The 15,285-nt window shown below is 35.9% G+C and overlaps 1 protein-coding gene across 1 annotated transcript in view; it reads left to right on the top strand.

Annotated features, from left to right (window-relative positions):
- pgm5 (phosphoglucomutase 5) overlaps positions 1-15,285 on the top strand; it is a 30,981-nt gene that overhangs the window by 11,106 nt on the left and 4,590 nt on the right. The window contains exons 7-10 of the mRNA XM_066711203.1: positions 7,363-7,478; positions 10,328-10,463; positions 11,188-11,371; positions 14,585-14,719. Coding sequence (XP_066567300.1) covers positions 7,363-7,478; positions 10,328-10,463; positions 11,188-11,371; positions 14,585-14,719 — 571 coding nt within the window. The remainder of the gene's footprint in view (positions 1-7,362; positions 7,479-10,327; positions 10,464-11,187; positions 11,372-14,584; positions 14,720-15,285) is intronic.

Below are 15,285 nucleotides of genomic sequence, written 5' to 3'. Positions count from 1 at the left end.
GTGTAGTGTCTTCTAGTGTGCTCTTTAATACGGATCCACTTTCCTTCACAGTATTCTATAGTGCACTGTTAATAGTCTGTTATTGTCCCATGTGTAGTTTTAAAGCTATATTGCAACTTGACCCAGGACTGTGACCCACTTTTCCTACAATAGAACTGTTTGTCAGCTCAGAGATTTGCAAGGAAACTTGTGGTAATAAAGGACTGCGCCACTTATATTAACCCTGGCAGCAATTTAGGAAATGACCTAATATCTGCCTTTGGTGGCAGACGTCTATGTATGTTGCTTACTGTATGCTACAGATTTTTTACTGTCAATAAATTGTGCCTGATCTGTCTTAAAACTAGTCACTGCAGCGTTCTAGTGATAATGAAATAAATACTGATGCCAAAAAGAGGTTTTCTTCTTCTTCTATAAATTAGGAAAACATGGACAGTGAACCAGTGAAACAACACCAAAAGAATATATGAATAATTGCTTAAACTAATCAACAGAAGATCTGTGTTTTAAACAGGTACATGCATTTTGTTTATGCAATTTGCAACACAGTTGGAAAGGTTACAGAATCATAATAATCCCTTACAAACTGTTATTTACCGTATGTGGGATATCTTGTGCTAGATAGGAAACTGGTGTTATACCACTGGAATAGAACAATATAGGGGGGAAATGTTTTGATAACTTCTCAATAACATGTGTCTGGCTACAAAGCATGATTGGGTAGCACAATATTAAGATGTGCACTCAGGGAGAAATTAAATCAACACAAGAGGAAACATCTGCTTAGCTGTGACCCTAGAGGGGCAGATGTTTTGCTTGTAACCTGGAGGGATAGGAATGGAGACTCATTGGAGTTCGCTGCTGGTAGCAAGAACAAACCTTTGTTTACAGTGATGTGTTTTTTTTAATATTACATTCAGTAAAAGTAATCATTATTTGAATACTCTTTAAGCTTAGTAGATATGAAGAGAAACATATGTATTTGAATGTTCTTATTCAGTTAAAAAAGCTGAAGCTGAGAGATGGGGCTAAACTTTTTAAATTTAACCAGGAGATTTATCTATTCATTAAAAAAAAAAAAAAACGAGCATTATCCCAATCTACTGGGAAGACCCCTCCCTCTATTAGAATGTGGGAAGAGTAATGGAGAAGTAAACACCCCTTCCCATATTCTTTCCTTTCCTTTAAAATTACCCTTTTTTAAATCCACAAAAAATATTGCAAGTAGTGTCTTTTATTCTCTCTGTCCAGTCTACAAGATGGTTTAGCCTACAGTGCAAATTTTGAAAAGGCTTTAAAGAATAAAACAATGAAACAAAAATCTATATGACTATTAAAAAGTCTACATACTGCAGAGTTAGTACTATATACTAAGTATATTAAGAAAATATATTTGTGGATATACATTATATAACAAAATTAACATTTGACATAGCAGTCTTGAAATCAATAACAGACTTGGAAGTCAGTTAAACAATTAATTAGCATAAGGCATTCATCTGATTAAATGACCAAAGGCACACAACTTTCTGAAAGGTTTCTTTTATGATTTTCTTTCCATTTTGTTCCTTCCCATTGGTTGTCAGAAAATTACTTCTGCAAAGCACAATCAAGCTTCTCCTTTTATGGTAAAGCCATGTAATACATTAGTTTATTATGGATCAATGTACTGTCTTGTCATGAAAGTATATAATTACTGCTTCTTTTGGTTCCTTTGAGCTTCAGTCTTCTCCACAAGAACATAAAGAATGATAAAGCGATACATTGGAGATGCTCTGAACCACATGTTGCTATTTTTTGCTGTAACTTACAGCAAATGCGAGAGCTTTATACAACATGGAGATCTAAACAACAACAGTGAATCGGTCCTTCGGGAGCAAAACACTTGGAAAATATCTTTCTCATCGAGTCCCTCCTGAAACCAGCAATGAATTACAGAAAGCATGAGATTAGTGCTCTTGGCTCTGTGGCACTATTAAAAAAAACTATTAAATTTGTGAACCCCCCTTATTGCTTCAAACTCCCATTTGGATTTTGTTAAAAAGTTATTCAGAGTTTTATCTTGTTTTATAATGAACCCCATTGCTGGCAATATGTTATGATTTATGTTTATACTGTTATATGCTCTTCCCAGAACAGATAACCCCAAGCACAATCTACTATAAACCTATATAGGTGAGCTCAGCGTGTCTTGCAGTTTTATTTATTTTTGACACAGTAGTGTCAGCATAATCAGTCCAGTTCTTTAACATTCATCTTACTGGAGCTGAAATATGGAAACATTATGTGAGTTATATGAAGAGCCATTTGTTCTCATATGCTTCTGGAATTCATGAAATTAAACATACTTAAAACATTTGTTGAAGAAGAGAACAAATAAATAATTCTACACTTAACAAACTGAATGAACAAACATTTTTTAGTATATGTGTGTATGTGTGTGTGTGGGGGGGATTACTTCACAAGCGGCATATTAATTATCATGCCTTTTGCCAAGAAAACACCCTGTTTGCCATGGGGGAGTGATGTTGTAATACACCAGTTGTGGAGTCCTCCCATGTAGGCAGTTGATTTTCCTGTTAGTTATAGGCTATATATTTGGAGATGAACAGGCATGACTTAACATTTATTGATTCCATGATGCTAAGATTACATGTATAATAATAATTGCATTAAATAGCATTGGAGCCAATGGCTTTTTACAGTAGGGCAAATTAAGCTTGTTAAGCTGAATTTACTACGGGAACACGTGAGCATAAGATCTCTACAACAGAGCTTCTCAGGGGATGGGCAGGTATTCACCATGAACATGTTTCTTGAATTGTGTATCAGTTAGTGGCTTAATCGAATTAATTGAATTGTTAAAGGCGCAAAACACCAACAATGTTTATCCTATTAATTATTGACCTAATCCTAATGCTATGCCAATATAAGATATGGATACTCTTTATGGATATGGATACAGCTTTAAATATCACACAAAAAATAAAAGGTTACAGTGAAAGGGGATCTACCACTCTACTATTACCAATCATGGAATAACTGTGCCTTAATGCTCGAGCTGCTCTCCGCTGGTGCAAGATTAACAAGTCAGTTGCTTACTTTGGCTGGTGCACAGAAAACATCAACAAAATGTCTAAGGTCAGAATTTCCATTTACTTGTAAATATGCCAAGATTCAGCAGAAGCACACCCCCCACCATATAATTGCAATTTATTATCATTCTTATTTGGAAATCCCCACTAAAATATTTAGCTTTCATACTGAACCAATTTTTTAAACCATGAGAACATCATCTGTGCATTTGCTGAGGGGTGTGTCTGGAAGTCTGATTGAACCTGAACTGACTGAAACAAAATGTCTGCTAACATAAAAAGATAAAAATGTGTCTGTCTTTGTCTCATTGATCAGTAATCACAATATCAATGCATATCAGTGCACATCTGTGTTTGACGCATGTCAGTCATATATGGCAAAACGAATTGTGAAGAAGATTGTTGATGCTTCATGTTTTTTAATACACATACATGTGCTAGGAAACCTTTTTCATTGCTTGAGTTAGGATTTGCTGTAGGAACTGACAGTTAGTACTGGAATTAATGAGCTAAATAAGCAATTAAGATGGGCTCATGTAGTAGGGTTAAGTATAGAGAGGTGTAACTGGAAGAAATGGAAACTACATGCTGGCCATTTGTGTTGCAAATCTAGCAGGAACCACAGGTCTAGAAGATGTTTGCATTTGACTGACAATCTGGAAATGAATTCACTCTGCATATCAGTATGCAAAGGCTTGGGTTTCTCTGAGGCGGTTTTTCATTGTGCCTCCCCTCTTTTCTGTTATTTTCCCCCCTAATGAAGTTTTTCAAAGTTGTGTTTTCCTTTTTTTCATTACATGATGTAGTACAGGTTAGAAGAGACTGCATGACAGCACATAAACTTGGCCTGGGTTATTGCTATTGGAGCACATGGCCCAGTATCAAAAACAGTTGCCAGAAGGTTAGTTTGCTTTGTTCCTGCGTTTCTCCTTATTAAGTTATTGGATGAGTAAAGCGAGGGATTAGCCTTCTTGCGAGGTTCAATCATTTCAGGGCTTAGAGTGCTGCATGGTAATTTCTGTTCCAAGATAATAAAGTACACATGCATTAAAGATCACAGCATTTTTTTCCCATACACAATCATGCGCATTATATTTAATGCATTATGTAAAGCACATTGCCATATAGATATCATTTTTTAGACTGACATAAGCATGTTTATCACAAGTTGCCTCACAAAACAGTAAATGTTAACAAATAAAAACCAAATCAAGCAAATAAATAGACATAGAATTTGAGGACCACGGACCGGATTAAGTCAAAACTTTGACCCCCCGCTAATAGAAAACTACAGAACTATACTCAGTTGCGGCTGCATTTTTAGTAAGATGCCACTTTCTTCTAATCATAAATGTAACCGTTATGATGTATGGGTTTTTAGTTTGTTATCAGCGGGTGGGTCAAACTTTTGATTTAATCCGGCCCCATGTATAGAGTGTTTTCTTCCAATAAGCATCAATTTATACTTTGTCTATGTTTATTTAAAAATAAAAGTCTTCAAGCTGAAAAACATTGTAACATAAATACAGTAATCACTCTTTTATCCTCTTTCTTTAAAAAAGTGGAAATTGCTCTGTAAATAAAGGAAACTATTTGTGTATGCATCTGTACGAGCAGCAACATTTTGCTTTGTTCAAAGGCAGGTTCAAAAATACTTCTGTGTATTCTGTGTGTTCAACAAAAACAAAGGTATTATAGATACTAATTATACTAGTAGTGCTTTGGGTTATATATTAACTTATACTAACCAGCAGTGAAGTGTAATAATAGTCTCTAGTTTATAACAGCCTGTCACTGAAACAATTTGCAAATGGTTGCCAACTAATATAAACATAATCTTAAACATGGGGAAATATGGTAACCATTCCAACATGGCAATCCATCACAGTAACACTCATTTGTTTCTGCTGTTAACTTCAGAAAGCTGTAGCAAGCTTTATTATAAACGACCTCATATGCCATTAATTTATAAATACAGTACCTCATAACAAATTCATGCAACTTAAACACATTGCCAACAGGTAGTTAGACCAGCAACCTAAAAAGTATAAAAGACAAGATTTAAATCATGCAGTAAAGCTGAGACTGTTATACAAAGACAGACTCCTACAGCAGGCACCTTCTTTTAGCTTTACTGTGTCATTTAAGAGTTTCATAAAGATGTAAACTGTGTAAGTGTTGCAAAGTATTCACCTCTCATTTGATGCTGTTTATAGTGTGAAACATTTGCTATTTTTCCAACCCTCTTTTAACAGAATAGTATTTTGTTTTAGGTAATGGCACAGTTTATATTATCTGCACGAATTTCAGAGCCGATCACATGAATTTTGTGTGTTTTTTTTTGCCTGCTAAGTATTTTCCATGCCAACAAACTATTACAGTCAAAAAAATGTAGCCTATACACAGATTTTTGAAGACTAAAGAAGAGGTCCCTATTTTTAATTTTAAAATGAAATAAAAGCTTTGTTGTTAGCACATTGCATTATAGTTATGTTTAGACAAATTTTCGGTTAACATTTTTGACGCATGACATTTCTATATATACAATTAAAATATCATATTTATAATGCAAATTTTAAAATAAAATTGTTATACATTTGATTACATATTTTTTTCCATTTAAAATTTACAACTAAATGACAAAATATGTCAACATATGCAGTACTTTGATTGGGCATCTACCTGGTAAGATAATCAGTTATAAACCACACAGGGAGTAAAAAACAATATATTTTTTAAAGAGGCTTTGCAGAGCACTTGAATGAACTTATGCTGGCAGGAAGACCGACATATCTCACATGTTGAAGTCAAGAGAGTCAAGTAAGGAAGCTGTGAGATACCAGAGACCAGTCCTGTAGTACACAGTGTTTTAGGCATGGATATGATAAAGAAAGCTTTTCTCTGCCGACACGTTCCTGAGCATTGAGTATGTAGAAAGTAAGCATATCTAGTCTTAATTACATGCTTACATAATTGCTGTACATTTTAGTAGATATTTTATTTTTATAATTTGTTTGAATAAGTTTGCCTGTTCCCTTTCTTTACAATTTCTATATATTTGCATATATGCAAGTAAAGATGTCTTATATAACTGCATTATTGTTTATTTTAAGATATTTGAAGATAACTTCCATTTGACATTCTACAAAAATATATAATAAATAGCACTATATGCTGTAGTTTACTCTTGTACACTTTGAAGATTAAAAACATTTGCAACCTTTGCTTCTGACAGAAGTGTGGATTGTGCAACTCTCTATTTCCATAGCAATACTGTAAATAAATTAACAGTAATGTGTGAAGCATGAAGCATTACCTTGAATTAACAAGCTCCAGGCAGTATGCGATTCAGATTCTTATAATATTCCTTTTTGAAATTAGGAAATCAATTCTTGTTTTCTCTCATTATCCTTTTAATGAAATGGAAAAGCTGTCTGGCTGTTATTACCTTCTTTATCCAAGTTCCATATCCAGGCATTTCTTGAAGAATCACAGGGTTTTATCCAAGTCCATATGTAGTGCCACTCTGTAGGTAAAGAAATAGTACAGGCTTTCAATCCTGCAGATTCTTCCCATTTTCTGATTGCCTTGTTCTTAAACTGCAAGCCTTTAAGTCCTTTATTTGTGAAAGAAAAGCAAAAGTGTATTTTAAATATATAAAATAACGTAAAGACACTAAAGTATTGGTTGATAGGCTATATCATGAGCTTTGTTGATCAATTGCACATGAAGTGTAAAGATCAGCCACATGTTGGCAAATGAGTAATGAGAAATTAAGTTTAAATATTAGGCTCTTACAGTGTTCAGTATGGTAAAAACTTCTGTCTGATGTGAATTCTGGGATGAGAGGCGTCAGTCACTGTGTCTGGGAGGTCACCCTCCTAACACCACGATAAATTGTTCACAGGTGTACTGGGAGTGTAATCATTGGTATGCTTCACAATGTCAGAACAGAACTTGGGGAAACCTTAATTTCTTTAGGAATTTGAAAATATCCCAAAAGAACAAAAGGAATCAAGTTTTTGCAATATGAGACAAAATTGCTGGAATGGATTAAGTTTTGCCCTAATATTTTGATATTTTGAGATGTACCTGATGAGGTTCATTTAGTTTCTGTGTTCTTATTTAGCGGGTTTTGGATAATATAATCTAAAATGTTGAGGAAAGAAGTCTTGTCTTCCATTATTATTAAATCAGATTTGGGAAGATTTTCAGATTGTGTGTCTCTAACCTGTTTTGGTGATGATTCTTCTCTGTCTTTTCCCAGGGTGGCCAAAGCTATGAAGGTGGCACTGTATGAAACCCCCACTGGATGGAAGTTCTTTGGGAACTTGATGGATTCTGGGAGATGTTCCCTTTGCGGAGAGGAAAGCTTTGGCACTGGTGAGTGACACCTGTTTCAATTACTGTTCAGGGTTTGGAATGCATGCCACCATGTACTGCGTGTAGGAAAAGATTAAGCAGTACAAACATTTCAGTTCATATTAGTTTATATATTGTACAGGCTTGGGGGGTTTATTTAAAAATGTTTCTGCAAAAAATAAGCAATTGATCACTATGTTTATCCTATTTCACCCCATACACGTTTAAACACCATACAATATCATTCTTGGGTTTCAAGTCAGCTTCCCTGTGGTCTCACTTGAAGTTGATTTTTGCAGTAATTGGTCTGGTATCTCAACACTGTTTCCTGGAGTAAAAGTAGACAACTAAAACAACTTAATTGAATGTGATGTCTTGTGTACATTGAAAAAATAAATTAAGCATCAATTCTAGCATGTTACATGTTGCAATACCTTTTAAAACATCTTGTTTGTGATGTTTATTTGGACAGACAGGGAGTAGATTTAATTGAAATCTTAAAAGAACTGATGAGGAAACACATGAAATCCTGCTTCAGCATACGGCCTAGACCGAAATACTATCCTATCAGAATATTGTACAGTTGTATTGCAAAGTTCACAAGATAAGTCATTTCAATCATAACACCATGAAGAGCTGGCTAGTCTTGCAATAAAATATTGTCTGTGATATTTCACTTATTTTTCCCCCACCCCCCAACTGTGTGTATATCTAAAGGGTAAATTTGCTTTGTTCTTTAAATCATTATGTCTTCATAGATATCCTTATTCCAAATAATAGCCATGCTTCTCCTATAAAAGGAAGAAAGACAGTGAAACATCCTCTTCCAGGGCTTTGCTTCCCAGACGGCTTTCTTGGCAGCCGGTCAAGGAATTGGAAAAGCACAGCTTAATTATTCCATTTCTGTAGCAGGGCTCGTTTGGAAATAACATGCTGCTGATTTTCGGAGAAATGTCATCTGTATGCTTTGCAACCCTTTTATGGAAACTACAAGGATTGTTTGCTGCATATCTGAGATGTGTATTTTGCACCAATGCCTATTCAGTATACATCTACACTGTGAGATGTAATCTAACAGATCTCAAAGTGATGTCTGTACACTAGAGGATAAAACACAATGTATGGATTAGACAAATCAATAGAAATGTAGTATGAACCACCTGATCACCTGGCATGAATTACTAATGAAATATAACAAACCAATAAGCTGTAAAATAAAGTACGTCACCTTTGCCAAGGAATAGTCAGTGTGAAAGCTGTCAATTCAGTTACTCTGCTCAATATTTTGCTATAGCAATACAGTATATGAAATCAAAAAATGAAACAGATGGAAATAACGTCCTTTAATTTGGGTGTGTAGGGGGGTTCAATCAGACTATGTCATTTTCAAGCAAATCAACATTAGTCAAGGGAGCTTACATTTCAAAAGATGATCCAGCCCTGGGCTGGATACCATAATAAGAAATCAGAAATCCTGGAGCAAATCAGTCAATCAGCAAAGACAGCCACAGAAAATTGACAGCAAATTATGTTTATTACTTCTTAATTTATTTATGTTGCGGTAGAGTATGTTAAGATAAAACATCAAAAGGAGAAGTGAATGATTACATTCATTTTTTGGATCACTACTGGGATGGTTTAGGCTCTTCAGTGCACATTTCTGAACATTAAAGAACAATAACATTTTTCTTTAAAAACTTTCCCACAGATCCATTAACATATTTTTGAAGATAAATGGATTTAATTAAATTATTGATATTCAGAATATATACCAATGAGTAGGCTGTCAGAAGCATGAAATACATACAAGTATACAGGCTTACACTGATGTTAACAGTTCAAATAATGGTCATAGTTTTCAATCATTCTGTCCAGTCTACCCCCTTTCTATGACTTTATTTGGTTCTGGTAATTTAATTTGGGTACAGTCCTGTGCTTTTTTCACTGAGGAAAAGTAACTCATTTCACATTTTTTACACCAACTGATTGTATTGTATCAGGCATCTGTATATAAACAGTAAGTATGGAATTTCCAGATAAGCCTGGTGTCCTAAGAAACATTGAGCAGGGCATCTTGGGCACAAGTAAAGTATATTTACAGAGCAGGGAGTGTGAGGCAGATAGGGGATCGGATATGGGTTTGTAGTACCTGTGACCTTTCGTCAGTGTACCAGTGTCCTACAAAGCTTATTACCAAATTTTGCAGCTTATTTTCCATGCACAAGAACAAAGCCCTGGAGTAATCGCCTCTGGAGGATCACTGCTGGACTAACTGCAAGTACTTGACTAAAAACAAAGATTGGCTGAATTTCCAAAGATTACATGGGAAAGAGAATTTTCAACTCTCTAGATGCACTGATATCTTAAATGACTAGAAATGTGTTGTTTATTCTGCAATTGGAAACTCCTTTCTATTACAGGACTATTTGTAATCAAATGTCACAGTTATAACCTAGCCTGTCCTTTTTACTGCATAGCCTACTGCAAAAGTAAGAGATAAAAAAAAAAATCCAACCCTATCAATGGCATGATTTTGATTTCCATCGTCTTTTTTCATAGTTTTTCCAATTAAATTATTTAGCTGTGTGTGTCAGTGGGTTTGAGAAAGCCGCTAACAAAATGTGTCAGGTTCTGTCCTTGCGATATAGTCACAGACAAATGTGCCCAGACTGTTGAATGGTGGTCCCGTTGTACAATGATAGGAAAACCATCCCACAATGGATTGACAGCGATTGGGGGATAATGGTTTATACATGGTGGCATTGCAGTTCTTGTGATGGAGCAAGTTCATGTGTGGTGGCTCAGGAGCCAGCTGTGGATATTTCCTTGTTCCACTCCTGCCCCTGCTGATGATTCCCTCTCTGCCCCAGGCTCAGATCACATCCGTGAGAAGGACGGTCTGTGGGCAGTACTGACTTGGCTGTCCATCATTGCGGCCCAGAAACAGAGTGTGGAGGAGATCGTGAGGGACCACTGGGCCAAGCTGGGGCGCAACTACTTCTGTCGGTGAGAGCTCCCACCCGTCATTAAAAAAATAGCTTCCTGGAGGGGTATTTATATGTATTTCTTCCTTGCTCACAGTAGTGATGTTCTGTTCTGCTCAGATTAATGCTAACTGGCCAAGCTGAAACCCACTTTGGACATCAGGGACCAATCCAAGTATGGTCATGGCCATAACTGCAGGGACAGGATAGTGGAACTGGTGACTCATGTCACTGATGCTGACCTGTTAAGAAATCAGAGAAATGTTAGATTGATGAGAAACCTAACAAGTGGAAGGAAGCGATTATATATAGAAAAACAAACAACCAAAATTGAAGGGACAGTTGGTTTGTTTTTTAAACTCTAAAAGCTTGATTCAATCCCTGTGAAAGTGTCCATCACTGATGCCCATGTTTCTGTCAGGGAATTCTGCAGATTGTTGATTTCTGTAAGGCAAAGGGCAGCTTTGATATATGTATCCACTATCCAAAACACTTATTTTGCCAGTGCTATGTGTAGTCCAATAATATGCAGGTGTTTCTTTTTTTATCTACAGCATCTACTGCAGTTACTCAATTTGATCTATTTTTTTTCTTTTTTCATTTTGAATGAATGAACTTCAGAGCTTCGGTTTAACTAGCACTGGCAAATTAGTATTAATTATGTTGTTTTTCATTTTACTGTGTCTGCTTAATATTTTTTAGTGCTGCATTCACAGGTTGCCTTTATCCCTGCTGTTTTCCATTAGGTTTGATTATGAAGGGCTGGACCCCAGAGCTGCCTTCTACATGATGAGGGACCTGGAAGCTGTGATTACCGAGAAATCGTTTGCCAGTCAAAAGTTTGCTGTGGGGAACCATGTCTACAGTGTGGAGAAGGCAGACAACTTTGAATACACAGACCCTGTGGATGGCAATGTGACCAAAAACCAGGTCAGAGGCTCAGATAACTCGTTTGAGGTGGATCATGAGGGCTGATCTATTCAAAGAAATTCCATGTCTAATTGTAATTGAATCAGGATTGTATCTTTCCATTTTTGATCAGCAGTGTTTTCTTTGAAGTCATTTAAAAAGGAAGCATTCATCAAACATTGCAAAAGTATTTAACATTATACTCACTACTCATTATATTAATGATGGTCAAAAGGCTTACTTTTAACTACAATTCAGGAAGTGCACCCCATTTTTATTATAGTAACTTTATCTTTACATTAATTGTTACAGTCATAAACAATAGAAAAAATAAACTGAAATAGCTCAAATATGAAATTAAAACAGGTGGGTCCATTATTGTATTTTATTTTATGTTTGCATTTGTTTGTTTATTTGTTCATTCAGATAACAAATTTAAAACATGTTATGAAGTTCAGCCTGCAAAAATAAAATAAAAAAACACTACACATTTTTGAAAAAGTCTGACCAGGGCAGAAAAAGGTAGTGATTAATCACTAGATGGCAGCGCAGTACAAAACAAAACAATTTGTAAACAAAGTATGTTGACTGTCAAGCAAATTACAGTACTAAGTTTAAGTTTAATAATTCATAATTGAGATACAAAAGGGACATCAGTTACTTTACGGGTTATAAATAATTAAATTATCGTTGTACTTATATGTCTAAGATTCTCTATTTATAAGTCTAAAGCTTACCAAGACCAAAAATATCATAATTTTTTCCCATGGGAAGAGCACAATTTGTAATCAGAGAAGCGCGCCCATGGTAGAATTAGATTAAAAAAAACATGTAAACATTTTTTATCCTGAGGATAAGCACAGAGGAGGCCTTATTCCTGTTTACATTGCTGTTTTTGTATTACATGTTGTATGCACCTACACTTACAAACTGTAAGGGGTACGTTTTGTTTTTATGTATTCTTCTGAAAGTCTTTACCTAGTATGTTCAGCTGTCTGTAAATGAATACCACGGTGTGTCCATTGCAGCATACAAACCTAGCATGCTTCTACTTTTCAAATTCAAAATGAAATGCACTTTTGAATGCCCTGAAGTTCAAGGCTGCCAGAGGTTTGGGTTCCAAGAATGTATAGAAACGTAGAATGAAATATGACAGGAGTTTATAGCAGTCTGACAGATGGAGCAGAACAGTTTACTGAGCTTCAAAACATATTTCCTCTCCCTGGCACACTTCCACACAGTGTTCCAGAAAAGATAGCCTTGGCCGCAACCCTCTGTTCTCAGCTGAGAGCCTCTGTCCTATTGACCCCCACTAGTGAATTCTGAAGCTTGACAAGATCCCCTGTGCTTCCCTTTGAAGTCAGGGTCTGCACTTTTCTGACATTCCTTGTGCTGTTCAGGATCTGAATCGAATTTCTTTCCAAACCTCCCCTTAGCAGAATTAAACTGACCCACACTGACAAGGAAAGCATTTCACTTTGCAATAGCTATGTTTTGGAAAACATCTCGTACCTATTATCAGTATATAAGCAGCAGATAACTGGAATTCAGTCATGGCCAGTGTAAAGATAATCAACCAAATTAACCAGGTCTTTTTAACCTCTTTAATGGTGCAACAGGGCTTCACGTTTCTCCTTTTTTCAATAATTCTAGAAACTCTCATTGTGCTAAGGTTAAAAGACTCTTGCTTACTTCTCCCTGGTCTGTATTTTTTTATCTTGTGCATTGTGAACTGTGGGACAAAGCCACAGAAATTCTAGACAGCCAGGATTGTGTCAGCTGTCACCCTTCTCCCCAGCGCCTGTCTGGTGGGGAGGCAGCTGTCCTGGGAGCCACCAAGGCAATCCAGACGCAGACAGCGCTGTGAATGACACAAGGCTATACACTGTGTGTCCCAGCTCTTTCACAGAGCAATCACATATGAGGATAACAAGTGATGTTGGCACCCTAGGAGAGGGATTAATGAAATATGCGTCACAAGTCTTTTTTATAGTTGACTAGTGTACTACAAAAAAGTTGAAAACAGGCTGTGATGCCAATGGATTTTTATGTTACCATTTGATTTCTTTCTGGCTGTCTCATTCTTTATCCTGAGGGCTTCATTGTAACATTGCTTACATTGACTCCAGTAATAGCTTGCTACTGTTAGGAATAAGCGGATACTTTTCATTACCTCTGTAAATACCTCTGTGGCTCATCTTTTGTGTGTGATGTAAAACTGAGGAAGCAGTGACATCTACTGGAGATAATTTAAATTAATTGAACTGTCCAGGCTTTACTGTCTAAACTGCATTCACACTGGATGTGAGTGAAGAGCTAAATATGAATCCACACCTAGACGCCACACAACAAAATTGGAAATAAATGCATAACCCTGTTGACTAATGTTTAGTAGTAAGAGGCTTTGACATTGTTTTGCACTATATATTCACCATCGTTGTTATTAGTATGGCAAGCCAAATGATCATATCAGAGATATCTGCAAATTATTTCAAGATATCTTGAATCAAATACTTCAGATATTTTTAAATGTTTTCAAATGTACTTGAAAACAAGATATCTACAAATAATTTCACAATATCTGAAATACATTTAGAGATTTCTCAAAATAATATATTGTATGTTGTCTGAGATTATCATTCCTGTTCACTCGTTCATTTATTTCTATGTACACAGATAGTGATACTCTTCACAAATCTACAGGAAATTAATTTGATATATCTTGAAATTATTTGGAATGCAAGGACCTACACATCTGTATGTCTTCCTAATCCCTTCATTTTGAAATAGTGCTGTACCTCAGATTAGATCAGATCAGATCAGCCTCTGTTGTTTCTTGTTGGTTTGAGACATGTCTATGTACACCACGTGTCACAAGGATATTAACTTTGATTCTGATAGGTCAGATTCCCTGGAGTCGGGCAATGAAAAAATAAATAGTTCTCAAAGTGACATCGCTTCTGCTATGGAAATCCCATTGGAATTACTTCTTTAAAATTCAGTCCTGTGTGAATGCACCTTTCTTCAACTGCATTTAATCAGAGAAAAATTTAAATATGTGGATTTTAGAGGAGATCTTTTTCTTTAACTAGATCAAATGGATTGTTTGTTTGTTTGTTTGTTTGTTTTAAATAGGACCATGAAATAAATATTTGCTTTACTTTAATATATAATTTCTGCCTTTAATATTTTCCCACACTTTTTCCCCAAATGCCCCTGCTCTTCTTCTCACAGGGTCTGCGCATCATTTTTGCGGATGGATCAAGAATTATTTTCCGGCTGAGTGGATCAGGCAGTGCAGGAGCTACCATTAGGATCTACGCTGAGAGTTATGAGCGGGACCCCGAAAAACTGAACAGAGAAACACAGGTATCTGCATAAACACAGCACTGAGTCTGTTGACCGTCATAACGACACTTTACGAATGTGCAAGTCTGCATAAATGTATTTTATTACCTAGACATGCATTGTCATGAGTATTATTATAGACATTGTAAAATGATGAATATTTAACCATTATACTAGACATAAGTAAATGTAAACTATATATCTCAAAGAAGAGTAAGTATATTAAAGGTCACAAAATTAAGTGTGCATTGTATATCTATGCTTATGTACAGAACCCTGGCTTGTTGACATGAGCAGTCCTAATTTAAAAATAATACAACTGTGAGACCAGAAAAACAGGAAAGAGTCCGGGAGATCAGTGTCTGATAGTGAGGGTTAGTGTGTCTTACAGGACTCAACACAGACAGTCATGCGCAGGGGTGATTTACACAATTGTTGCTAAAGGACTGACTGACAATATAACATAATAAAACAGTATAATTTGGCAGGACTATATCTACTGTATCTAACAACACCTGACCTCTAAATTGTGGAAGCAGAGACACTTGCAAAATACGAGAGTTCATGTTTTTGCTTATACAAGCCAT

Source organism: Amia ocellicauda, chromosome 8 (assembly GCF_036373705.1).
Source record: "Amia ocellicauda isolate fAmiCal2 chromosome 8, fAmiCal2.hap1, whole genome shotgun sequence".
NCBI classification, from domain to species: Eukaryota; Metazoa; Chordata; class Actinopteri; order Amiiformes; family Amiidae; genus Amia; species Amia ocellicauda.
Note: the sequence above shows the minus strand (reverse complement) of the source record. Positions and strands in the feature narration are given on the sequence as shown.